This window comes from Trachinotus anak, unplaced genomic scaffold (assembly GCF_046630095.1).
Source record: "Trachinotus anak isolate AG129_WGS33_773 ecotype Australia unplaced genomic scaffold, CSIRO_AGI_Tana_v1 ptg000028l, whole genome shotgun sequence".
In the NCBI taxonomy this organism is placed as follows: domain Eukaryota; kingdom Metazoa; phylum Chordata; class Actinopteri; order Carangiformes; family Carangidae; genus Trachinotus; species Trachinotus anak.
Window position 1 is genome coordinate 17,388,514 of NW_027273879.1, and position 27,268 is coordinate 17,415,781.

General features: G+C 41.9%; 2 protein-coding genes across 4 annotated transcripts in view; one reads left to right on the top strand and one right to left on the bottom strand.

Annotated features, from left to right (window-relative positions):
- Positions 1 to 2,194, bottom strand: part of stom (stomatin) — an 80,146-nt gene extending 77,952 nt beyond the window's left edge. The window contains exons 1-2 of one of the 2 annotated variants that reach the window (XM_071465279.1): positions 2,141 to 2,194; positions 1,946 to 2,048 (exon numbers count right to left, since the gene is read on the bottom strand). In XM_071465279.1, the coding sequence (XP_071321380.1) occupies positions 1,946 to 2,048; positions 2,141 to 2,179 (142 nt within the window). In that variant the 5' untranslated portion in view covers positions 2,180 to 2,194. Of the gene's footprint in view, positions 1 to 1,945; positions 2,049 to 2,140 lie in introns of those variants that run through there. The other variant, XM_071465278.1, reaches the window with a different exon arrangement.
- gtf3c4 (general transcription factor IIIC, polypeptide 4) lies at positions 1,960 to 17,414 on the top strand. 2 transcript variants are annotated; one of them, XM_071465272.1, is made up of 5 exons: positions 1,960 to 2,251; positions 10,741 to 12,471; positions 13,477 to 13,607; positions 14,132 to 14,220; positions 17,166 to 17,414. In XM_071465272.1, the coding sequence occupies exons 2-5, from the start codon at positions 10,771 to 10,773 to the stop codon at positions 17,228 to 17,230; spliced, it is 1,986 nt and encodes a 661-aa protein (XP_071321373.1). In that variant the 5' UTR covers positions 1,960 to 2,251; positions 10,741 to 10,770; the 3' UTR covers positions 17,231 to 17,414. The 2 variants fall into 2 exon arrangements, with proteins under 2 accessions (XP_071321373.1, XP_071321372.1); XM_071465271.1 differs by lacking the exon at positions 1,960 to 2,251 and adding an exon at positions 7,034 to 7,362.
- Positions 17,415 to 27,268: the final 9,854 nt, after the last annotated feature.

Consider the following 27,268-nt stretch of genomic DNA (forward strand, 5'->3'; position numbering starts at 1 on the left):
TGTGCTAAAACTTCTCCAAGAGCATCCAAGATCAGGGGAATGAAACCACTGATATTCAACATCTCCACCTATGCAGTCATTGGATTTCTTTTTAATTACATTCTGGCCCAGCTGACATCTTAAACAATAATAAACATATTCATTGAAAGTGTTGTGCTGATCTATCAGCTACTGACAATGGAAGATATAATTCATTGCTGATGCTATATATTGATTTTAAGACAATGGAACAAAACCATTCAACGACTTGTTTAAAATGAAAATCTATATACCAACGCTGCTACATTCCATTTTCCTTTCAGTAAGGCATGCTAGAGCAACACAATTGAAATATACATATTATACACATATTATAGTATAGATCCCAAAGAGGCTAAAGCGAGCCATGAAAATTAGTGGAAAATGTGATCTGAACTCCTGTCTGCTTTTACATATGATTACCAGGACCTAGTCTTTCACCTCATGTATTTGTGAATTAGGTTAAAGTGTTGGGTGCACAGGCATGTAATGTGTGTGAGTGCGCCTTCCCTAAAGACATGCAGAGAAAAGCTGGAGAAGGGCAAGCGGAGGCAGACACATTCAGCACATCACATGGGAATGTCAGTGTGTGCCTCTGCAGCCTGTACCTGCCACAGGACCTGGGGCCTTTTTTAATTAATCATCACACAGGATGAATAATTCAGCCATTATCGCTGGGAATAAATAGAAAGGCTGGTTTTCCTCCTGAGTTCCACCCAATCAGTTTCCATGTTTCCCCTTAATAACCCTACAGTTTAGGGCCTGGCCTCAGGTAGACATATCTTGAAGCCAAGTGGCAGGATTTTGTAAACTGAACAAATTGTCCCTTGATTCAGCAGTTCAGGAAAGTTTCTTCTTATACATTAGAGTCATGTGGACATATATTATCATGCAAAATTATCACGGGTGACCTGCTTTTTGGCGAGAGTCATCATTCTCCTTTAGATCATTTTTATGTGGAAGCAGAAAGTCATACTGACCTAACTGGTAAATCAGTAAAACAGGCAAATGGTCATAGTGCAGGGTAAGAAAATTTCACTAATTTGTGGATATTTATATAAAAAATTTAACAATCCTCCATTGGGAAATGTATGCAATGATAAAGCAGTGATTTCAAGATGCACTAGGCTAATAAACTAAAAGCTTCCTCCATAAAAAAGACAAAACTTGGAATCCACGGTTGTATGACATTGTGAAATGGTATGTGAGCAGCATCAACAAAGGAAGCAGCAAGTGCTGACGGTGACAACAATATCCCCTCCAAAACTGGATTTGACACCAGCTATTATGTGGACTTTTTCCAACATGGCGCCTCCAAAGATTTCACAGAATAAACTGCAGTTAACTTTGAAGGATAAATCCAAACCCACCAATCTACCTGACATAGTTTTTAGCAGACAGTCTGTGTAGTGTTTCCCACTAAGCCAATATTACAGGTAATCAATCCAACTAACACTAACAACACTCAAACTTAAGTATTCATATTTCATTGCTATATAAATCAACAGTATGAAAGCATCATAATCTGCCAAACAACAATGACAAGATAATTCATAATTAGTATCAATACAAACGCAACAAACAGCTCTAAGGCATTGTAATAGGCATACTTTTTATCTAGTCATGATAGGAATAAGTACAGGTGTTACTAATAATATTAAAGATGGCTCTGTTGTAGGCTGTGACAGTGACCCAGTAACCACAATACCAGGACCCTGAAGCTAAAGCAGCTAAATAAAATTCAGTCTTCATTAATTTTATTAACTACATCTATGACTGACAAGTCTGCTGTGGAAAAGGCCTAGTAGAGCAGAAATTAGCAACAAGCAAACAGCAACATGTCCTGAAGCTGATTCTGGGACTGGACAGAGCTAGCATCCACTCAATATACATGTTATAACGAGCAGCAATTAAGCTAGCTGCTCACCTTGTTCTGGTGACGCATATCCGGGACACAGCTGGTGATAAATCCGTCTTTTACTGGACAGAACAGGAAAGTCCGGCGTCTTGCTTCCTGTATCGTTTGAGGACTGTTGGCAAAACAGTTTTGTTGATGAAAAGCTACATAAAGAGCAACAGTAGTTAAAAAGCCGTTAAAGGTCAAATATGGCGGACTTTCTACCTTATTCTGGCGTGTCTGCCGAAACAGTGGGCGGGGCATCGACGGTTTAAATAGTCGTTGATTTTAAACGGCAGTTAGCCAACTGAAGCGTTAGCCTGAAGTAGCTGACAGGTACGAACATATCACCACATTACCAGACACAAACACTGACATATAATTTCTGAATCCATCTCAGTACAGCGGCAGTGAATTCAATTTTGTTTATGTTGCTCATAGCGCCAGCATTGTCTCTTTATTATTAGTCGGCATTATCCGAAGAACAGCGTACTAGTGTTTCTTCAGTAGAAAGTAGTTCCAAAGCAAAATGCCTGTCACAGTCAAGTGTTTTTCACATGATGAATTTAAATATCACATGTTTACCTGTGACGACCAAGATATAAAATTGGGCCTTAAAGTCTGGGACCACTATCCCATTCAAGTGAAAGGGAAAATGCTCTCAGACTTTTGCTCTGTCTACATCTTTACAGCTATGATTCACATTTTCATGATGTGGGTTTTCAAATGTGACTTTCTCTTTCCGGTCCGAAACAATTCATGTCATCTGTCTGATTTTGTCTGTTGATACTGTTTGTAAAAGTGAATGTGGGTATTTATTCTTGCTTGCTATTGTAGACATGTGAGTGTCAGATGCGAGAGGTTTCTTCAATAATTAAGTATTGACTGGAACATTTCCAGAGACAAAAGAAAAATACAAAGAAACCCTTGTCTTTCTGCTGTTATTTCTGACCTGTGATCACTGGCTTCCTTCTGCCTTACAGTCTGTTAAAACAGTTCACAGCACGTACCGTTATTCCTGCCTTGAAGGGCTCCCTCTGATCCTGACATCTTATCACCTTGACCTTTAACAGGTGACTGAACATCCCTGAGGGGAGCTAAATAAAAGCCCAGCACTGTGTTTCCTACTGATGTCACTGATATGATATCAATAGTTTGTCATTGAGAGGTGGGTTTGCTGTTGCTCGGTTGGTGTATGAATCCCAACACATCGCACAGAATTGCCTGTTAGAGGCTGTCAAGATGTGTAAGGGGGGAAGGGAGGCTTCCTCGTCCCTTCCCGCCCCAAGGACAGCATGGGGGGGCAGAGGAGCACTGATTGAGAGCAACACCTGTCAGGTGAGGATTTCGCAGTTGACAGCGCAGAATGAGCGCCAAGTCGACTGCTATGACTGCTAATCTCTGACGTGGCAACCTGCCGGGCTCTGCCAGTCTCCAGAGGGAGAGCGCCAGGAGCCCGAGCGCCAAGGCTTTTCTAGGGCTGCAGTCCTGCTAATGTCTCCCCGAACAGAATGAACCACGCTGATATGCTCTAAATACATTTCATTATCATCATCATGATTATATCACTAATTGTGTGTACCCGGTAATGTGCGGCAGCAGCCCCCTCCTGGGAGGTGTCTGAGAGACTGAATGATTAAAACATGTATGATGAACCATGCATCAAAACGTCCCTGCGGGCTTCCTCACAAGATACATGTAAGCGGCTCCACTGACACTCTGAGTGAGCAAACAGCAGAGGATGTGGTCTACTGAGGCCTGAAAGGCTGAGGAGGAACCTGCAGGCAATAACAAGACAGCAGGTGGATATTAGAGATGCAGGGGATTGACCTGAGCTGACCCCATCCATATCCATAAACCCACACTACATAACCTATATGCCTTCAGACATGACTCCAGTGGAGCCTAAATAATTCCACTGCCACACAATAAGTAAACCAAAGGCTGAGGTCCAAGTCATGGCTGGGCTTCTTTGGCCTGCGTGGTGGTTTGCTTCCATCTTTATGTGTGGTTGACAGGAGAGGATAAAGTTTTTGTGACAGCATTTGATGAATGTTTAATCCAACATTCATACATCCCAGGCTGGGATTGGGTCCCCAGTCAAAACCCGCCAAAAGACACACAGCAGGTGTGTGAAATATTCATTCACTACACGCTTCATTAAGAATGAAACATACCATGGTCCCCGTTCATTTATTCATTTCGATTATCGAAACAAAAGACAGAAAAATGAGAGATTAAAACATGGTTGGTGCGCTATTCTATATTTGTCTCACAGATTTGTAACAATTTGTTTTGTGACAAATAACTCTGCCTGTTGAAATCCCGCTGTCATCTTGCTGAGAGTCAGGCAGCTTCAGTGAGAGGAGCTTTCACGAGAGGGTTGTAACAAATCACTCTGCCTGGGACTCTCCAGCTATGCAGCAGTTTGACCTTTGACCTGTCCAGGAGCGTCTGGTGACTCGTCGCATAAAGCATCCTGATATATATCTGAGCCATCAGCTGCAGATGGGACAGTTTTCATATTTTTATTAATTAACGACGAAATATGACAATTAATGATCTCTCTTGTCGACAAGTGACTGCACTCGGACAGATGAAATGACTGATGTTGTGTCTGTCAGGGATTGCGCTCATTCTTCATTTCTCTCAGACTGGTGAATATGTCATTGTTGAATGCCAGTGCTGCTTCAACATAGATCTACCCTCCTTGAATGAATGTGTCACATAGATTACTAAATTTCCCCATGGAGATCATTAAAGTTTAATCTAATCTAATCTAATTAAAACAAGGATGTGCAAGTCCTGACACACTGGCCAAGGCTGAATGTGCTGTTTTGTTCTGAGACATTATGGCTTTGCCAAAGCATAATCGCTACTCTACATAAAAAACAAAGAAAATTTAGTTTTGATTTGAAAAAACTAAAAGTTTTATACATTAATGAGACTTTGTTAAGAATAAATATCTCAATGGCACTTTCATGAAATGTGGTTTAGACATTTTTGATTAACTTATTAGTCACTAGCACATATAAATGAACAAATGCCCATATTACTGCAGAAAATTAAAAAAGACAGTCAATAAAAACACAGTGGACAAAATGAAAAATATATAAACTGCTAATATGCACAGGATGTATGAGTAAATACAACACTCACATTAAAAATGTTAGAGCAAGCTTGATTGTGATTACTTTAGATGCATGCTGACAGTCCGTCGGGGTAATGGAATAATGATTGGCATTCAAGTGAAGTTAAGAATTACCTCAGGAATGATACACCTCTGTCATAATTTCACATTAAAACTACAGTGCATCATGAAAGTGTTCTGACCCCTTCACATTTTGTTTTGTTGCAGCCTCATGCTAAAATTATTTAAATGAGTTTCCCCCTCAACAATCCACACTCAATTCTCTATAATAACAAAGCGATTTTATTTCAAAAAGAATTTATTAAAAAGGAAAAACTGAAATATCTAATTGAGATAAGTATTCAGACCCTTTACTCAGTGCTTTGCTGAAGCACCTTTGGCAGCGATTACAGCCTCCGGTCTTCTTGGGTGTGACGTGACAAGTCTTCCACACTTGGATTTGAGGATTTTCTGCCATTTTTCTCTGCAGATCCTCTCAAGCTCTGTCAGGTTGGATGGGGACGTCAGTGGACAGACATATTCAGGTCTCCAGAGATGTTCAATTGGTTTCAAGTCAGAGCTCTGACTGGGCCAGTCAAGGACAAAGAGTTGTCCTGAAGCCACTCCTGTGTTATCTTGACTGTGGTTAGGGTCATTGTCCTGTTTGCAGGTGAAACTTTGGTCCAGTCTGAGGTCCTGAGTGCTCTGGACCAGGTTTTCATTAAGGAAATCTCTGTACTTTGCTCCATTCAGTTTTCCAGTCTCCCTGTCCCTGCCAGAAACACCCTCACAACAGGATGCTGCCACCACCATGTTTCCCCACTGGGAGGGTACTGGGCAGGTGATGAGCAGTTCCTGGTTTCCTCCAGACATGAAACTTAGAATTGAGGCCAAACAGTTAAATCCTGGTTTCAATCTTATTTCTGTCTTGGTTCTTGAGTCGTTTAGATGTTTTTTTTGCAAACTCCATGCAGTCTTCATGTGTTTTTCACTGAGGAAAGGCTTCTGTCTGGTCACTCTGCCATAAAGCCCAGATCAGTGGAGTGCGGCACTGACGGTCGTATCTGTTACCAAGGCCCCTTGCCCCCAGTTGCTCAGTTTCACCGGACAGCCCCAGCTCTAGGAAGAGAAATAGGAAGCTACATTTCATGTGTTATAGCAAAGGCAAGGTAATTTTATTTGTATTGCACATCATCATACACAGAGGTCATTCAATGTGCAGAAAATAAATAAGGGGCATAAAAATAGAGTTAAAAAGCATAATAATAAAACAGTATAAAAATACGGATTATAATACAGATTATATCTAATTGGAGTGGATCTGAATACTTATGCCAATGTAATATTTCAGTTTTTTCCTTTTAAATAAATTTGCAAAAAAATGAATTTAAACCATTTTAGTGTAAAGCTGCAACATAACAAAATGGGAAAAAGTCTAAGTACTTCCTGAATGCACTGTGGCCGTAGTAGGCTATAGAAATGATGGGAATAAATTTAGATTTTTATGAACATAAAGGAATGTACAACCACAGTATGGATTAAATCTGTGGTTTGCAATACCTTTAACTCTCTGAATGGTTTCAGTGAAGGACTCTTACAGTTTGCAGAGATTCAGTGGATTTAATCATCTACTGAATGCAGTGGACAATCTCATTATTATTCAGACTATCAAGCTGACCCGTTATTTAGAGCAAAAAACAATATGACAATATGATTGGGGATATATTTTCATGTATGAAGTAATTATAAGAAATTGACAGAGACCTAGGATAGATAATTTTGTGATTTTTTTGGAGGACATTTTTACAGGGGTGTGAATATGTTAGTTTTAACTATAGCCTATATAAAAATATTATTATACCTCCCAACAGCAAACTGGCCTGACAGATGTCATCTCAATTGTTGTTGACATTACTCACACCGCACTATTTAATTCCGCGGAGGAAGTCCCGCCTTCCTGTCCTCCCGCGCTCGCCGACGTCACTTCCCTCACGCAGAAAACATGGCAGCCGCCAGTCTGCCTGATGCTGCGAGTCCACTGCCCAGAGATGTTGTCATCAAGACGGAGCCCGAGGCTGAGGGCGATCCACTCTTGGGCTCGGAAGGAGTGTCGGTTAAGCGGGACCCCGTGGTGTCGCTCATGGCCCCGGTGAGCGGGCTGCAGCCGCTCTCCTGGTCCCAGGATCACCGCCTGGCTGTTTGCACCACCAGCTCCTTGGCGCTGATGGAGCTGGTGTGCGATGTTCACAGCAACAAACAGGACCTGAAGCTGCACAGGACCTCCATCCCCGTCCCCGCCGAAACCCTCAGACTGCGGGTAAAATATCAACACTTGTTCACGTGTTTACTCTCAACAAGGTAACAAGGTGCACCCAGGCAGCGCTGTGACGTCAGCTTGGCGAGTAAACACTGAGACTGGCTCCGTGGTGAGCTGCCAAGTCGTCTGTCTGTTAATAATATGCTCCACCACACACACAACAACAACCTTTGCTAAGCTAGTTAGCGTAGCGCTCATCCCCTCTCTCCAGCTATAATAATCAAGACAGATGGAAACAAACAATGTTCATATTTCACACTTATTATCTGCTCCAGGACCAGTTCGCTCATTAAATATTTATGAATGAACTCTTTCCTGACAATCCGAAATAACCAGAGCTGTCTCTCATCATCTCTGTCATCTCAGTCAGATACTGAAGTTGACAAAGAAAAATGATCAACAAACCAAAATACTGTGTGATGTGTGAGTGTATATTGGGTTAATGGACTAATCGGTTGGACTATAAAGTGTCAGAAAACGCTTTAATGACTGAGACAAAGATGAGTCCTTCACATTTCATGGTTTCATTGTCCAATAACCCAAAACCCAACAATGTTGAATTTGCAATGATATAAAACAGATCTAACTAGATCCAGTGAATGATTAGCATTTTTGCTTGACAAATGATTTAAACAGCTATTTAATTACCCATTGTCTCAACCCTACAGAGATATTTCCATAACTTTATTAGACTGTTATAGCTGACAGAAATGTACCATGATTGCCTCCATCACAGTTATGGCCACGTCTTACACCAAAACACTTCTGTCACTATTACCTGTTTTAATTGTTTCTTATTTCTACCTGCGATATTGAATTTATGATGTTACTGGGAGGTAAAATAGATGATTGGTGAGAGGTAGACTGGCCATGTTGAGATGTAAGCTGTCAAGTTGACACCAAATTAATAGCTGCTAATTAATTATTGCAGCCTCTTAAACAGGCATGAGACAGAACGAGGAAACTGTGCAGGACAATGAGGCATGTGGCTGCCTTGCTTCATTTCTTGCAAGACCCGATTTTTGTTTGAAGACGGTCGTTTTCTTCTTCCCTGTCTATGGTGCTGTGGCAGAAACACCAAATTCGGGTCTCCAGCTATTATGGATATTGGATGTCATGGTCAAAAGTATTGAGTCCTCGGGCACAACCCTAACATTAACATCAAGTTGGCATTCTCTTAAGGTAAAAAGCATCTGTCTACAATACAAATAATATAATTTCTTTACATGCAGATGAGTTAAGTCAAATTTATGCAGTGTTTCAGCCAGGGAGGGACAATTGATGGGAATAACCTGATTAAGTATCTTACAATATTTTTCCTTACACTGTACATCAGTGTCCAGGCAATAGCAGCCCGTGGGCCAAATCTGGCCCTCCACTGAAAATATTCGGCCCCCCCAGCAAAAGCTAAGATTTTTTTTTTTATAGTTTGCATCAAAACTCTTGTATAATTTTTAACAAATTTACTGCAACATAATGTAATAACTTTATAACATCTTGATTTGCATCTCAGACACAAGTAGGTGGCAGTCTAATAGATACACCATGTGTATAAAAAAAACAAAAAAAACCCAACAACTTTTAAGGCTACAACAACAACACTTTCATCTACCCATTAATGACAAATGTCACCGTGGATAATCTATCAGTTCAAGTCCTGTAGTACAACACACAACATATGTTTGTCTATGTGAGTCATTTTTTTGCAGAATGAGTCATAGCATAAGCTCCAAGGGGCAAATGACACCTGTCCGTGGGTACAATATCAAAGCAACCAGGTCTATAAATATATTTTATATTTTTATTAAAAAATGGAATACTCAAAAATAGTTTTGCAAGGAAAAAAAAAGTCAGCATATACTATTAACTAAAAACTGTGTTGGGCCTCCATCCAACAATCCTGATAGAAACTGGCCCACACTGCTGACCCCTATCATTTATGAAGTAAAGCCAACCTTGAATGTATTAGCAACAAGCTAATACCACTGTTAATAAGTAACATGAGCGTGTCTCAGAAATACACAGGTGATTACAAAACGACATCTGCGAGTGTGTTGTAAGTGTTTCACTATTTGTGTACTTGTCAAGCAGCTCATGTAAACATGCCTCAGAAGCACAGCCAAGCTAGTACTCACCCGTGTGCTATTAGTCTGGCAGTGGTGGACGTTTCTGTATTTTCATTATTTACTAAACTGAAAGAAAGATAATTAAAGTGATGGAATACAAATGTTGATGCGAGGAGAAACTGGAAAACTGTTTTGCTCTGGTAAATATGTCTCTGTGCAGCTGCTCGAGTGTGTAAACATGATTGTTTATAGGTTCTTCTCCACTCCAAAAATCCACTTGGCAGATAAAATATTGGACGGAGCTGAATTTAATAATCCACTAGACACAGTGACAGAAGGGTGAAGTTGGTTTTCTGCTGTCCTTTATAGATATGGTTAACTGCTTGTAAATAGGAGGGTTACTGAGCTGGGAGCAGTCGAGGACATTCACAGCAGCATCACAGTCATTGTCACAAAGTACATTTTATTATGCTGCCATGTCAGGCTGTTTAGTTCCCCCAACTTGTTTGGCATTGATGCACTTTCCCCCTGCTCATTGTGCACTGACCTATAGTATCTTTAGGTGTTAATCATAGTCTATACGTGATTGTGTACTTGAACTAATGTCTTTGGGTTTCAGCCAGTGTAAGTCAACGCTAACACTCTGTGGTATAGAGATTGCATAATACTTTTTACTTTTTCAGATTCCCTGCGATTTTTCAGTAGTTTAAAAATGAATAGCTCTTTAATGCTTTATGACGGGGGTCTCCAACATGTGGCTCACGTGCTACCAGCAGCTCACCCCCTGTTTCTAAGCAGATTCATGGACATTTATTTGCAGTGGTGTTAGTCTGTGTGTTCAGGTTTGACTGAATCATGACTCAGATTCTTGACACTAATTGACCCTGATGTGGGTTTCAGATGTTTTTGGTGCCAAATGTGAGGTTTGGATTTTGATATTTGATGACTTCCTAAATGACCTTATTCACCTGATTTGGTTTGGAGATCAGTTTGAGTGTTTTGATAATAATGTGAATAAATGTAAGCAGTAATATATAAGACATCGGGAGCTCTCAGCCCCTTTTATTTTGTCAGAGTAGCTCTCAGAGGAAAAATGGGTTGGCCTCTATGATGCTGAGTAATTCAAAGTGTTTTGAGGACGATTTGTCAGCACCATCTTTCAACAGGACTCCAGTGCAGTCTTCAACAATCCAGCTTCAAATATTGCATCATTATGTTTGGATGAAATGTCTGAAGTCTTAGTCAGCTGAAATGACTTGCAAACTTTTCTTAAACCTAATTATTGCTCTCATTTTTGTTTTTAACTTCTAAGGTGGGACCGGCAGCAGAGCAAGCCCAAGTGATGGAGAAGTTCTGCACACATCCGGACCCCACTGTAAGGCAAGTTTTCCTGGCCGACAAAGTGATGAACCCATCAGTAGGAGTGCACAAAGGAGTAAAGTATGCCAACTGGTCTCCGTTAGGTTGTGACTCTAGTGGACGTTGTTTGCTCGCTTGCCTAACACTTGACAATAGACTTACCATTCACAACAGTCCCAAGCGTCTCGAGTGGAACATGCTGGTCGATCTCACCAAAAAGTACGGTGAGCGGCTAAAGGAGCGAGGCTACGCCAAAAAAGACAACAAGCCGCCGCAGGCTAACCTACTGGACTTTGAGGAGCTGCAGCGGCGCTTCCGTATGCAGACGCCTCTGAGAATGGAGTGGTCGAGCGTTTACACAATCAAACAGGTGCAGCCGGACAACACGTGCGTGGACGTAGAGATGGTCCTCCTGGCTGTCTTAATGGAAAACGGTGACCTTGTTCTGTGGAAGTTTGTGTTGCCGTTCACAAACGGGGCAGATGTCATGTTTTATGACATCATCGAATCAGGTGTGACGAGGCCCAGTGACCTGGCGTGGTGGGAGTATGAAAACGCAGATCGCAGGATGAGCGGCTTGATCGTGGGCAGTGAGGTGGGGCCCGTCAAGATCATGCCGGTCAGCCTGTCGGGAGTGAAGGGCTACTTCACCCTGCGACACCCTGTCATCCTCTGGAAGGAGTGCGACGAGATCGCAGTGGAAAACATCAAATGCGTCCCGATGATCCACCCGATCCATAAATCCAGCTGCAGCCTCATCGTGGCCTCACGCGGCTGCTACGTCTTTTGGTGTCTGCTCGTGATTTCACCTGCTGGACTAAATGTACACAACTCTCACGTAGCGGGGCTCCACTCGCTCCCTGTGATCTCGCTGGCGGTCAGTCAACATGGCGTTGCAGTGTACACATGCTCCATAGATGGGTGGATTAAAAAGCTGACGCCAACATTTACTGAGAATACTTTGATTTTCAAACAAGAGGACCTGCTGCGCCCTGAAAACCGAGCAGGGAGGCGGATACACGGGATTGCTGTTAGCCGCAATGGAGCGTATATTGCGATGGTCAGCACACAAGGTATCTTGGACGGCAACCATCCAGTTAACAGGACCTACCAGCTTCACTTTGTGACCCTGAAAACGCCAGAAACAGCGGCGGCGCTGCTGCTCAAGTCTCCCACACAGAACTTGTACAAAATGGCCGACCTGCTTGATATTGTGAGGTGGCAAATTTTAAAAAACAAGTGCATCCCTGCGTCACTGCAGGAGGAGCTTGATCAAAAAATCCAGGAAGTAGACTTGCCCTATTTGTGGCGTTTCAAGCTCTTTCTGGTACGTGTTCTTTACCAGTCACTCCAGTCCTCTCCTGCAGATCAACGCTGGAAACCGACACATGAGGAGAACAAGGTGTTTGTGAGGGACGAGGAGGACGGAGAGGACGGAGAGGATGAGGAGGACGCTGAGCAAGAGGAAGGCGAGCCTGGTGAAGTAAAACAGGAGAATCAGAAGGAGCAGATTGCAGAGGTGCAGGCTTGGATTAATGCCGTAGAGATGCACCTGATGAGAGAAAACATGAAGAAGGTGCTGGGAGTGGTGTACCTCAACACCTGGATCGCTCAGAACACCAGCATACCCACCTGTGGCCTGGTGGAGTTCCTGGCCAAAGACACTAACGACAGAGCCTCAGAGGTAAAGCTCAGTGACTCACCTGGTAATCATTCACTCCAGCTTCTTAACCATGAGCGTCCTGCTCAGATTGATTTGTCTTTCAGGGTGATGTTGAGTATACGCTGAGAGCGATCCCAAAGTGATGCTCACAAAATCCCACATTTTGCAGCAGCACAATGTAAACCTCAGCACATTAAAGTCAGTGACGTCAATCCAGTTAAGCTCAGACATGCATTAATATCTGCTGTGAGAAAATGGCCTGAAACGTGACTTTAAAAAAACAAAGTGTTCATACATTCTCTTAAAAATGAAAAGGTGGAGTCGTGAGTAATAAAACACACCTTTACTGTTATTTTTAATTAACTCTATAGGATTTAGTTTTTTGTAAATGTGTGTTTATGATAAGTACATCGATCATGACCACACTTGTCTAATTTGCTGTTGGTCCTTCGTGTGCCACCACACAGGGTTCCCTGTGGTATCTGGCTCCAAGGCCCGGTTCATACCTGGCACTAACATGTGTCTCGGATGATCCAATCACAAGTGGACACCTCCAAGTCCGTCACTTCACACCTGCCGATTGGATCACCCAAGACACTTGTTAATGCCAGGCACGAACAGGGCCCGTGATGGTTGCAGTGGATCTGTGACGCCGCCACAGATCAGACCTGCTGCATCACGTCACCCAACACCCTGACGTCAGTTTGTAGTTTGTCCCTCCTTGGACCACCGTCAGTACGTAGCAGGGATTTAGTCATGTTTCAACAAATTTGGAATTCGTTCAAACTAATTCAAACAATTTATATTCACACAGGTTTAGTATATGTCATCAGGTGAAGATGCAGTCAGTTGGGGTTGAGCCAGTGCAGCTCTGATGTTAATATTTTACATCAGCTCAAAATAAAAACATAAGATTTGCACCAAACTCACATTCATTCTGTCTCCTCTGCTATGAAATGGATGAATTCAGTGTATTTGCCTTCACTTACACCCTCTGGCTCTGTGTGTGTGTATCCTCCTCCTCAGGTCCTGATTGGCCACATCAAGAACAAGATGAACAAGCAGACGTTCTCAGAGCGCTGCAGCCTGTGTCAGGCCGTGCTGCCCTTCACCGACCACAAACAAGCGGTCTGCACAAACGGTCACATGTGGCTCAGGTACACTGATGATCCTTGATTTTCGAAGTTTAAATCTAATCCACTGAATATGTTTTCATTAGCTTTAGCCTCACAGGAAAAGCGTAGGTTCAGACGCCACAGTTGAGCCCGACAGTCAGGACATGAATCGAATCTTAATGCCAAATGCGCTTCTTTGACGGTTTATTTATCTTCACAGAGCAGTAATCAAGCCTCCCACCTCTTGATATTTACCCACGCGCCACTCTCATCGTCTCATAAATATCGTCTGTCAAACATTTCTCCTGCCTTCTCGCTCGCTAGAATGCGGTGCCTCTGGTGGGCACTGAGAGGGAAATCTGTGCCCGTCAGTTGTACCTCAGTGCTGTTTCTGCTCTACTTTTTTTTTGTGTGTGTGTGTGTGTGTGTGTGTGTGTGTGTGTGTGTGTGTGTGTGTGTGTGTGTGTGTGTGTGTGTGTGTGTGTATATGTGTGTATATGTGTGTGTGGATATGTCTCTGTCCCTGCCAGCCAGCTCTCTAATGCCTTTCTCCCGGTTTCCTCCAGGTGTGTGTTGTCATACCAGGCCTGCCAGACGCTGACGTTCAGACGTTGCCTCCTGCTGGATAGCATTGCCAGACTGCCAAAGCCTGAGGGTAAGCACCACTTTCCATCTCCCTCCACCTCCGTCTCACAGCCACACTCTCGATCAGCCGTCTCCCCCTGTCACCTTCAACGTCAGCCTTCATCCCACTCTGCCGCTCAGATCATCACTTGACATTTTGGATCTCGAGTCAGGTGAAAGCGTAATACTGAAAAACATGAATGATTATTGGAATGAGAATCTGAAAGTGTTTATTAGAAAACAGAAAGTTGAGTCTTATCTCACTTTCTTGGTTTGAAATGTGTGTCGCTTCTGTCTCATTACACCCACATTCTGGATGAATGGCAGGCTTAAATTTTTCATCATTGCCTGGGAATGATGAGCTGTGTTGCAGGAGTAAATGATCTTTGTGTGACTTTATTCAGTTTGGCCACAAAATTACACACAGTCCTATGAGTTTTAATGAATGTTTTTTGTCTAATATTTGTCTTTTTCTTGTGAATTACTGGATGATTTTACAAATCGCGGCCCCTAATAAAATATTGAGGAAGCAGATGCTAAAAACTGAAAAGTGAAACAGGTTATACTGTGCTGTCTACAGTGTCAGTTTCTCTCTTTTTTTTTAATGTTTTTGTTTTTTTTTTGAGGGGGCATTTTACACCTTTGGTCCTTTGATAGGACCGTGTAGAGACAGACAGGAAATGTGGGGACAGAGAGACAGAGAATGACATGGAGCAAAGAGTCTGACCGGCTGGGGGCCGAGCCAGGGACTCGCCTGCTCAGAGCTTAAGCGCCCCAACCATTCAGCTATCGGGGTTGCCTCATATCTCAGTTTCTTAAATGTCATGTGAACAATAAACCTGGTATATGTAATCAGTGTAGGGGATGAGAAAAACCTGTTGTCCCCAGCAAGGTTTCACAATGTGCTGTACTCACGTGCATGACTAAGACTTCAGACAGGGAAAGTATAGGTGTGACAGGAGAGGTAAACATGTCCTCCTATCCTAAATGATTCCATCCAAAGTCCGCACAACAGCAACAAGATTAATGGGGCTGTACCTGCTACACATCAGACTTCCATACAGACAGAAACAGTGTGCATCCTGGCCTTCACTACAGAGCGTCTCTCCTGTGAGGCCGGTGACAGGCCGTCAGCCGAACACTCAGGCACACTGGACGGCAGCAGAGGAGTTTGTACCGGTGTCGGTTTCAAAGCTAGTTTAGCCGACTGTGCTAGCACTGAGCCCAGAACTGAGGGACCAGACCAGAGAACAGACACGAGTCGCACTGTTCTGCGTTCCTGTGCCCTGTTTCCTTCAAACAACCTGTGCCTTCATAGTTTCTACAACAGTTAGTTTTGGAGATATGGAATTTCTAATGTCTCATTACTCAGTGTAAAATGATGCAGCAAAAAAAAGTGTTGATTTAGGGACTTTGGGGACTTTCTTGACTAATGATCTGAATCTTTGACGGGAGTGGTGCTACAGATCATTATATAATGCATGTAAACCCACTGTGTAATATATATGTTATAATAAAATATTTCATCAGATACATGATTTTACATGTTTTCTGACATATTTGCTCTGTATTTATTCTGCAGCACAACTATTATTAACATATAATTAATGCATCACTATATTAGAGCAGCACTGCGTGCTATTTCAGATCAATCCTAATGCCCATGAAGATATATAATGAGAGACTAAATACTGGATTTTATTAAGGAAATGTGAACCACCATTGGTTTTGTGTGGCGCTTTTATAAAATGCCAAACAAACAGCAAGTTTAAAGGCAGCTACGTGGTTCCTGCAGTGATTAAAGTTGGGAGAGAAACACATTGTACTCTTCCCATTGTTTGAGGTTTGGCTTTATCTGGCTGCTTCATGCATCCCAGGTCTTTATCAGTATTGCCTGAGCGCCTGGGGCACGACTCTCCTGGTCGTTCCAGCCTATCTGAGCTAAACACTGACGGGTCTGTGCAGCTTTGGCATCTGTCAGAATCACTGTCATCCCAGCTCCTGTCTGAAGACATCTCACAGCTGTTTGTGCTCCTCTGTGTCTTGTTTTTGAACCATGTGTGGCAGTTATTAACCTTTACTGCATTAAATACTTTGCAGACATGAATAACGTTACAGCACTGGCTGCATCTGTCAGTACAAGAATTTTTTTTTGGGGGGGGGGGTCAAACATAGGTGTTACAGAAATGTTTTGCTGTGGTTATATAGAGGCAGAAGGTGTTTAAAAGTAATCATATCAAAAAAGGGCTGAACAATTAATCAAAATATTATTGAATTATATTCTATTGATTATTTAAATAAAGAGAAAACGTGTCACAGCTTACCATAAATGAGACATTGTGGTGCTACAGAGTCGCCCCAGCCTACAAATCATCTTCTCCAGATGTAAAGGAACATTGTTGTACAGACCTCAGCAAAAACCATGTAATCCTTTTAATTATTATTGTAATTATTATTTTTAAATGACTATTCAAACTGAAATTGTGACTCATATCTCAATCTCTATTTCTGCCAAAATAATCGCAGTATGATTTAAAAAATTTTTTTTTTTTTTTTTTTGCAAGTGGTTCACTCTTACAAAAAAATCTCTCAGTGAATCCCCTCATGATTTTTCTCATCAGTTCCATCATTTATTAGTGAGCTCAGCCTCTTCTTCTCCTGTCTGACAGTGCTGTCGTATAGAATGACAGGATGTCGTTTGGGCTCTTATGTGAAGCATTTTGCTGGACAGTCGTGATTGGTGAACTGCTATAGTACTCACTATGGGGACTGTTGGACTGATGATTATTGTACTTACAGAAATGGTACTTGGTCCAACATAAGACTGCCATCTTGACTATTATGGAAAAGTGACTCGGGCACTAATTCAAACCTGAGACCAACATGTATTTATCTTCACATAACAAACTGCCGTGTGAAAGTATGATATATTGTTAAACCTTGAGAACAAACACACCTTGTTTTCTCTGCCTACAGATCCAGAGTGGATAAAGAAGATCCTGCAGTCGCCGTGCACGCTCTGCGACTCGCCGATGGTCTAGGAGCTGAACGATCGGGAGGAACCTCAGGGCTTCCCTGCAACCTTCAGAGCTGCCTCCTCTGGCGCAGGGTCCAATTTTTGTCAGACATCACTGCTACAGTTTTTTTTTATTTCATGTATTTTGTTCACCTTTTTATTACTTTATTTTGGTATCTTAAAAGTGCAAATAAAAGGCTTTGATTATACGTTCAGGCTCTTATTTCCTCGCGAGTGCAGCCTACAAAGTGCGCAGAGAAACAGTTTCCCCCTGCCACAGTTTTAAATTAATATTTTACTGAGGTAAAACAGTTTGGAGTCAAACTTTATAGATTTCTTTATTTTCCCTCCCTCTAAAATTAATTCCCAGTCAGACACAGTGTTTGCACAAGGGTGCAAAGAAACAAAGTTTAAAATGTGGTTATATGTGGAGGTTTTTATTATTCAGTAGGACTTCAGGGCACCATAAATAAGCTCCCTCATTTTCCTTCTGTTGACTATATTTCCAAACCTTTGGTGTAGTTTTTATTGCAAGTAAGTGGAACTTACTCTGCTAGTCCTATTTTAGTAAGTTTTTTTTTTTTTCTTTTTTTTTTTTTGAGTGCAACAAATAATACAGTCTGAATAATACATTCTCTGGAAAAAAAAACTCAACATACCTACTTTAATTGGCACTGTAAAACAATTTCCAAGCTCTGGGAGAAGGAGGAGGAGGGAAGGGTGGTGGTGTTCAGTCATTCTCTCAGATGAGGACTTCCGCTAATGTAAACGCAGAAGAGAAGGAGCAGCGAGGCAGATGAGATGAGCAGGAGGCAGGAAGAAAGCGAAAAGTGTGCTTAAAAACCCGGCACTCCCTCCCACGGGAGCGTGTTGTAATGAGATTCAGCAGTAATGAGGGACAGAACATGGCGCCAGATGTGATTCTAATTCTAATCAAGGAGGGAGGGTGGTGGTGATTTCGGGAGAGAAGGGAAGGGGGGGGGGGGGGGGGTTAGAGAGCATATTGTTAAATACAATTAACCCTTTTTTTCATATTTGGAGGGAACAAGGGATACAGGCTCAGCAGCATGTTCTCCGTCCCTCCCCTCGGCCCCGGCTCCTTGTTTTGGAGACATGGAGGTCGGCGGCCGGTGATCAAAGAGGAAGCTGGACCTGAGAGACTGGGCCAGCAGCAGAGCCTCCTCTGTTCACTCCCACCTCTCTCATCCCTTACAACCCCGGGCCTGCAGAGGTGGGGTGGGGTCTGCCCTTCCTGTGGTGTCACTGGAGATGATAGCCTGCCCTGGGGCGAGGAGAGAGGAGGCAGCTCTGCTCCAAACCCTCAGGATCTCATGAAAGGGGACCTTTTTATTTTATTTTTCTAAACCCCACATTTCTCAGCTCAGTGGTGGCATTTATTGGCCCGAGACTCGGTGAAGGTTCAAGTTTGGGAAGAAGGGGTGTCTCCCATTTTTCTAGAGAGTGAATCATTTATCACAGTATCATGGCTGCAAGAGCTCCTGAAATGATTTGGACTGGTGGTTTCATTAGTTTTGGGAAAAAGGTTAGTTTTAGATGAAGAGGGAAAAAAATGTACTAGTAACAGTAACATACTGAGTAGAACTCCCATTTCTTTTTCTTCATTTTATCGTATCTTCATTAACTTCAGTAGCAGGTGCTAATCCACACCTTAAAAATGGCCAACTGAAGCGCAGACACTGAGAAACGACTAATGTTTACAGCTGAACCAGCCCCTTTTCACCACACACCCATCCATAGACTACGACATGATCACACAGGAGGACGTATATTCAGTCATGTCGTCTGCAGTTGTTTCCTGAAATGCTACAGAAGTCATGGGGGTGGGTGTTGGGTCTAAAACTACTCTGATGGTTGTTTACTCACATACAAGTGGGATTTGTGTGTTTTGTCAGAGTCGAACTCCAGTAAACCTGTAAATGATTCAGCTGAAATATAGCTTTCCTCATGACCTCAGAACATCATCCACCGACAACCACACATCAGTCTGTCAGGCATAATAATACTAACACAGAATGAACAGTAATCTTTTAGTACTTAAGTATAATGATGATTTCTTGTCCTTTTGAAGAGTACTAACAGTGGCACCTATGAAAAACTGTAAAATATAAAAAGAAAAAAAATCAGATTACATGTACACAACTATGGCCTCACCGATCATGAAAATTCTTGACTTTGGAAGTTTGACAAGAAAAAATGAAAAATTCTGACTTAAATTTTCCATCTTCCAGAGCTTACATTCACATCTCATGTTCTTTCTCAGCAGGAAGGAGTTGTGTGGAGTATGTTCAGTTTCTGACCTAATAAAAACCTAGTAGACCTTGAGTAAATTCTTTCCCTTTTTTTTGTGAAATTACAAAAACATTCTTGCACTCCTCTCCATAGCCTTTGTGATTTCCTGGCTTTATATTTTATTGATTCCAAGCTTCGCTGAGCTGTTTTATCTAATTTTAAAATGTTCATTTTTAGCAGCATGTGTGTAATCACCACCTTAACTAACCTAGATAAGTTATTCGAACCTTTACTAAAATAATATTTTTTTTTTTTTATTGATTTCTATTTTATCTTATTCCCATTAAATAAACAGAAAGCCAACCAGACAGGTGGTGGGGCAACAGTTTCATTGTTATTTGATGAAGAGACAAAATTTAAAGTCAAGTCACAGAAAACCAGAACTATGTGTTTTGTAGAAGAAGATATATGAAAGTATTCATGCTTTTTCAGAGATTTTCTTACAAAGGAATATAAGTTCAAAGGAAAACACGAATCCTCCTGATTGAGCCAAAAACAGCACAACTGTAAACTAACCTTGCTTTTTGGGAAAGTTGCTGAGGTCAGCACTTCATTAAAACTGCTTAAGCTTAATTACAGATTTTCGACGGCGCTCCAAAGACGTATACGCCAGTTAACTGAAAAGTTAATGAGCTCTTCCTCAGCCGTGGCTGTGGTAGGCTTGGAGTGTTTGGTGCCTTCATGGCTGCCAGGCCCCCCCTTTTTTTTCAGCCTGGGGATTTGGTGCTGGGTGTGTATGTTTGTCAAGTGGAAGTGGCTCCTCAGGTTGTAATGTTCCTGTCACTGATAGGTGGAGACCAGCTCTGTTACAGAGGTTAGCTGTGTTTGGTTGATCCTCCTCCTGCTTTAATATAATAATCCGTCAAAGAGCATCTCCACTAGTAATTACCTGCTTCCCCTCCCTTTCTCTCCCACTGTCTTTGCTCTCAAGACTTCAAACGGGGGATTTTTCTCTTTGCATACAATATTTATATCCTTTATGTCAGTGGCTGGATGGCATAAAACATTCATGGCACCTTTTCACACCTTAATTTCATGTGATATTCCTTTTGTTTTGTTTAGACTAGATTTTGAACATGATATGTCCCACTGTATTCTCTCAAGAGTATCAATTCATTTTGTCGCTTCAGAATTTTCTCATTTACACTGTAAAACGTGGCAGCTGCTTCACCGCCTCAGACGTGTCACTGCATCACCTGAAAAACACTGTTTTTCCAGACCTGAGGCTTTTACGAGTCTCCTGTTGATTCTTTTTACATTTTGTCACATTTCTGAGAGAAGTTCAGGAGTAATGATGATACCCACCGTGAGACAGTAGACATTAGTCAGCCGTCAGAGATGCCATGTTGCCTACATCACAGCAGCCGTCTCTCGGGATCTCTAGTTGTATTTGGCCATTGTGGGTGAATCAATGAGCAGGACTGGACCACTTTAACAAAGGATTTGTGAAAAACAGACTTTCCTCTTTGGTTATTTTATCCATTCAACAGTTTGAACAGTGACAGAGATATAGATTTTACTTATATTGCCAACATTACTACAGTTTTTTTTTTTAAGGCTTTTTCGCAGTGACAATCTGCCTCATTAAGTCCTGTTACAGGACTATTTATCCTTGACCATGAATCAAACTATGGACATTGCAGTTGGTTACCAGATTGTCTGCCAATGATTATGCAACTTTTGCAAACAAAAAAAAAAAAATTAAACTTGTTTGTTTGTCTGATTACTGATAATTAACAGTGAACTATTTTCTTGCTTACACAGGGTGAGAGGAGAGCACACAGAAAAAAAGGCCCTGGAGCAGACCACAACCAGGGACTTGAACCTGGCACCAGGACCCACCAGTATCTGTTCAGTACAATCATGTTGGCTCACCTGCTTTTCTTGTCCTGACTATTTAGCCCGTCATTACTGATTGTTTGAAATTCTTGTTGTATATACAGTAGCTATTCTCAGTTTTATTTATTCAGGATTCATTTATTTTTTGATAACTGCTATATGAGTAAATCTGGATGGGTGACAGATTCATAATGTCAGTAATTCACTCATTGGCCAGCCCTGACTTACTAATGACCTCATAAATCCTACTTAGGCTCCTTGTTTGCGTAGCGCCCAGACAGGATGCAGAGTTGCTCAGCTCTGAAATAAACATGGCTGTCTGTAAAGTTTGGGCCCAGAAATAAACCACAGTAAACACAGCGACGATCCAGATCTTTTGTGCAGCAGCCGGCTCCCTCCACGCCCCCGTGAGGCTTCTCTCCCGTTTCTAAAGTCTTACAAACTGAACCTCACCCCCTACCCCACACACAACCCCCCCCCCCAAACTTGTCAGTGCTAATGAAGTCAGTATGCAAGGTTGTCTTCCACTCTCCCTGAACTGATGGGGTGAACATGGTTGTCTAACTGGTTGACTCCCCCGCTCTGCCGTCCCCCAGGGGAGCTGAGCGGGGGGAGACAGCTGAGGGAGGGCAGTGACCCGAGACCAGCTGAGGGGCTGCGTGAGGCGGGTGGAGGTGGGGAGGTTGTGTGTCCATCATTAGAGTCACTATTTGTTCCTGGCTTTGAGAGCACTGAGGTGGAACTAATACTGAACAGCAGAATGGACATGGAGAGGGAGGGCCACTTTTTACTGCTACATTAATTAAGCTCATTCTCAACATGCTCCCTGTCTCCTCTTGTTCTGATGTAATTAAGTGGAGGGGCTGTGTACGTGTACGGCTGGTTTAACCTTTTCTGACATTTAACAACAGCCTCACTTTCAGAGGTGAGGAGTGACGGAGGACATGTTTTTGTTTTTACATTTACAGTCTTTTCTGCCTGTGAGGGAATGTACTATTTATTTGAACAGCAGCTATTTCCTTATTTTCATTAATGCTCTTGAGTTTGTTTTTTTTCCATTTAATTTAGTTGTATTGTACAAAAATATCAGTAAATAGCGAGAAGTGCCAGTCACAAGTCCCCAGAGCCAAAAGCAACATCTTCAAACTGTTTGTGTTTGTCTGACCATCAGTCCAAAATCCTCACATCTGACAGGCTGGAGCCAGATAATATTTGACAGATGACTTAAAGGACGAATGTCATTATTAGTGAGGGTATTAATGTGGTGTTAATCAACTTCACTTTTATTTCATTTATTGTCACTGGTTACTTTCCAGATTCTCAATTTTCCAGATCACTGTTGGTCAAATCTGATCAAATCACAGCCACACAGTCCAGATTGGGCAGATTAGCTTAGTTTCTGAGTGTGATTAGTCACAAAGGATGTTTTTGGGGTTTTTTTTGTAACTTTATCTTTGATTATTGTTTATTTAACAATGACTATTTAATGAGGGGTTTCCCTACCAATAAGACTTAAGCACAGTGCCTAAATGCTTTTGTGCAGTGCTTATAACAGAATGAACGGAAAAAATGCTAAATGCTAAGGGAATTACATTGGCCTGAATATAAGACGAAAAATAAGGAAATTAGGTTTGAAAATTACCGTTAACGACAGCAGATATTCTTTTTGAATGGAGAGAGTACAGTGAAACTACAGTCTCTGTCAGAGATAGTTTCATTATGTATTGTTGGCGGCCTTACTGCTGCTAGTGACGGCAGGACTTTCTGAGGGCTGGTGTAACATGTTTTGCTGCGGTAGAGAAAATTAAATTCAGGAGTAAGAACGAGTTCATCACATCTTCGACGTCTTTAAGGCATGATGAGTTCAAAAGTGATAACTGTCAGAGAAAATGAGGACACTGGAGGACACACTCACGGGCTACTCCACACAGAAAGTCTCTGGTTTGAGCCCAGGAGATTCTTGCTGTGAGGGGACAGTGCTAAGATCTGCACCATCGTACTTATTTAACATAGTTTATTAATACAGTCACTACAATACTACAATCAATCATCGACACTATGTCTCAACTTTGTAACTCTGACATGAAACACTTGTTTACATCAACCTGGGGGTCAGGACCCCTGCAAGGAACCACAAGGCAAACGCAAGGGGTCATGAGATAATAAAGAGAACTGAGCAGCAGAACAGATGTTTCTGCTTCACTAAGTTATATTTGTTCTGCAGACTTTCTTTTTTATTTTCTAGATATTATATATATATATATATATATATATCAGGTCACCCACTAAAATAAATTCTTAACCTTTCAATAAGTAAATCATCATTAGAAGAGGTCATAACTGGTACTCACAACCCAAACAGGTTGGGAACAGCTGGTCTTAGTGAGTGCTTTTATTTTAATTACCACAGAATTTTGTACTGTAAAAAAGTGATCTCCAGTACCCATAATTTACAGCTGTGACAGGTAATATACTCTTCATGAATTTTACTGCTATTTCTTGTTCACTTTTACTTGAGTAAAATTCTAAATCAGGACTTACTGATGTGTGTTTTTAAAGTAAAGTGTTTAAGGATTTCCTCAGTTTAATGAGATCTGTGTGGTGTGATTGATGGGCAGTTATTTCTTTGTCGCTTCAGGACTGAATAATTGTATTTTCTTTTTTTCCTTCAAGATGACAGGGATAAGGGAATAAAAAGCAGCTCTGCCTGAGCAAGTTTCAGCAGATCTTAAGTGAAACACACTGTTCAGCAGGCCTGCAAGACATCATGTAGCGTGTGTTCGTAAATACAGCAGATGATGGATGTCTGTCTCCATCAGCGCTGGCACCGTGAAGTGACAGCTCTCTGTAACGGTGACAAGTTGGGCTCCAGCGGAGACAGATTGCCTTCAGGTGGCTCCATTTTCAAAATCTAACCAAGAATTTGGAGCACTTAACTTTCCTTTTGAAGGCTGAAGGGCTCTCTGTGCCTTTTATATTCCAGATTTCAGCAGGAGGAGAAGGTGGGAGGGGGTGGGGGTGGCTTATTTGAGAGTTTGCTTTAATATCTGTCTTTCACAGATCAGAGGGTGTCAGATTCTCACACCTCATATTTCATGGTATCTATCACAGGCCATGTAAAATTCCCTTAAAAGTGCATTATGCAATATAATAGCAGGTTGGGGTGACACTTCTTTGCCAAGGGGAGGAAGGCTGGTTACAGACCTATTGCTTTTTACAAAAAGGATTTCATCACCCAGGGAATCTGTGTGAATTTCTCCAGTTTGTCTTGTGATTGCAGCCGATGACTGAAATTAGAAATGAACTCTGTGTCATTCCTGTACAAAAATGTGTTCTTGCACATGCAAATAATTACACCTTAAAGCTGACATAAAGCAAAGACAAGATTTTTGGGAAGATTTTCATAATAGTTTTAGTGACTTATTGTTGAGAAACTGTCTGAGCAGTTGATCTAGATAATCTTGTGCAGTCCTCAGAGTGTCTGCATGGGAGTGGGAGAAATTATTTCAGGGCCTGGTTATGCAGAATTTGTAATGGGTATTTTTGTTTTTTTGTTTTTTTAAAAAAAAAAGAAAAAAAAAGGAAATACCGGTAATAACTATGTGCAAAACCATTAGAATGAATATTTATGCAGCTTGTAATGAAATATTCATTAAGTTGGTATAAAAAAAGAACAACGAATGAGACTGGGGAGAGAGAGTGTGTGTTTACTTGTGTGTATTTGTGTAAAATAGGGGTGGTGGGGCCCTCATCACCTATTGCACAGGAGTACTGACAAAACCCCTGGATTGAATATCTGACATCTCTTAACAAAAGAAGCAGCAGTAGCATCTTCTTCCCCTTGTTTTTTTTCCTCCCTCTCTCTCTCTCTCTTTTTCTCGCTGCCTGAGATGATGCGAGTCTCTCTGTTCATTCGATCTCCACATCTCTCCCTCTTTCTCCACCTTTCATTCCCTCACTTCCCCTTCGTTCCATCTACCCAAATTAAGAAATTAATGAGGGATAGGTTCTTTACCAACTGCCCCCGCAATGTTTACCACTGATGAAATTATAATGTAGGCCCTGCTGTATTATTTATAAGCCAATTAGGGGAAGTGTTACTTGATTTGATGGGGAGCCGACACACAGAGTACATTTAACTAATGGAGACCAAGAGAGTAAAGGGAAGGAGGGGAGGGAGGACAGCTGAGGCGGACTATTCCGTACGATGCTCTAGGATTACGTGGCTAATTGCCCTGCTTTATCTGTCTGTCACGGATAGCCATGCATATTTTAGCGTTCCCAAAGACTTTGATTGTTTGCATTCGTGTTGGGGCTGTAACAAGTAGAGCAGAGGCCAGAGTGGAGTGTAGTTAAAAACTGGCAGCAGGGGAGGCAGGGAGGGGGGCGACGGAGAGCAGTAAGAGGAAGGGAGGTGGATGGGGGGGGCGTGGGGTGGGGGGCAGCCCTGCACAAAACTCAGACACTGTGACAGGTGGAGGAAGAGTTTTGACAAGGAGCAAAGGGGTGTCGAGGTGGGAAAATGTAAGAGGAAGGGGGTGGGGGGGTGGGGGGCGTTCATTGAGAGGCTGCAATTAGATGGCAGCATAAACAGTAATTAATTTCGCTTATTGTAGCCTGTAGCCACACATGGCTCACTGACCTCTTCTGCATATTGTTAAGAAATGATTTCATAATTCTACTTCCTCATTTGCATGGCTCATTTGCACCGCAGCATGGCAAAGTAGTGACATCCAGGGAGACAACATGGGACAAAAACCCCTCCCATGAAATGCAGATGCACACCAGCGGCTGGAAAACTGTGGCTAAAGACAAAATAACCTGATTTACACACAAGGTAGTTGAATGAGTCAATTAGCTGAGTCCAAATTAATAAAGGTTTAGCATTTATCAATTTAAGTCTTTATCTGGTGAAAATACCAAACATTACCACATGTCTGCCTCAAATATGAACATTTGCAGCTTTTCTCTGTTTCATCTCAGTGTAAATTACCATTGAAATGATCAAAGTGATTAATTGATCAATTTGCAGAAAAAATGCAAAAAAATTGCTGTCTCAGTTTCTCAAAGGTGATGATTTGATTTTGTTTTTTTGTTATATTTCATGGATGTCTTTGTTTTGTGAACAAACACCACCTTACAGGACATCACAACTTTCCACTAGTTTCTGGCTTTTCACAGGCTGACCGATTAAAACAAGTCGTTTTAGTTTTAGTTACTTTGCAGTGGGCTTTAGTCATTACTTTTTTACATTTTACAGACTAAATAATTCAATGAAAAATAATCAATAGAGAAAGTCAATAGTGGAAATATTCATTAGTTGCAGCCCCTTTAAAAGTTATTTACAAAATAAACACCAGGCCTCAAACATGATCAAATAAAACAATACCTATTACTGTTCCTAGAGCAGTTGGACATATGTAGTGGAATATTTGATTTTCAGCTAATTTATTCAGGCCCTCCAGGGCGGGCCGTAGGCCAAGACCCCCCCGGTGCAGAGCTCGTCTTGGGCAGACAAACCCTGGAGGAACATGCTTAAGTCCCTGGAGTGGAGCTCCAAGGCGCAACTCTGACTGATGAGCTTTTTGAAAGTTGATCAGACACTTATGCTAAGAAGGGGAAACTGGAGCAAAGGCATCCTTAATTATCTGATGAGGAGAAGCTTATCTGAACGGTTTCTTTTTCTCTCCTCTTTTATCCTGTCGGATCACATGGCAGAACTTTACATAACAAAAGAGCTACCTGGCTGGCCTGCTTCATTTAAAACTCCACCCTGATCCAGAGACACTCTGCATGTGTGAGTCCTGGTTCTGGTCTGTGGGTGATTCACAATAAGTCCCTGCTTCACATTACATACAGCAACACATTCTGGAGTTGTAATTTTCCTGAAATATTGTGCGATAAAGATTTCAGG

Bases quoted from the DNA above. Each gene is read 5' to 3' on its own strand.
- gtf3c4 (XM_071465271.1), top strand. From the start codon at position 7,048: ATGGCAGCCGCCAGTCTGCCTGATGCTGCGAGTCCACTGCCCAGAGAT. The intron at 7,363-10,740 runs GTAAAATATCAA...TTAACTTCTAAG, and splicing joins CCGAAACCCTCAGACTGCGG to GTGGGACCGGCAGCAGAGCA. The intron at 13,608-14,131 runs GTACACTGATGA...GGTTTCCTCCAG, and splicing joins AACGGTCACATGTGGCTCAG to GTGTGTGTTGTCATACCAGG.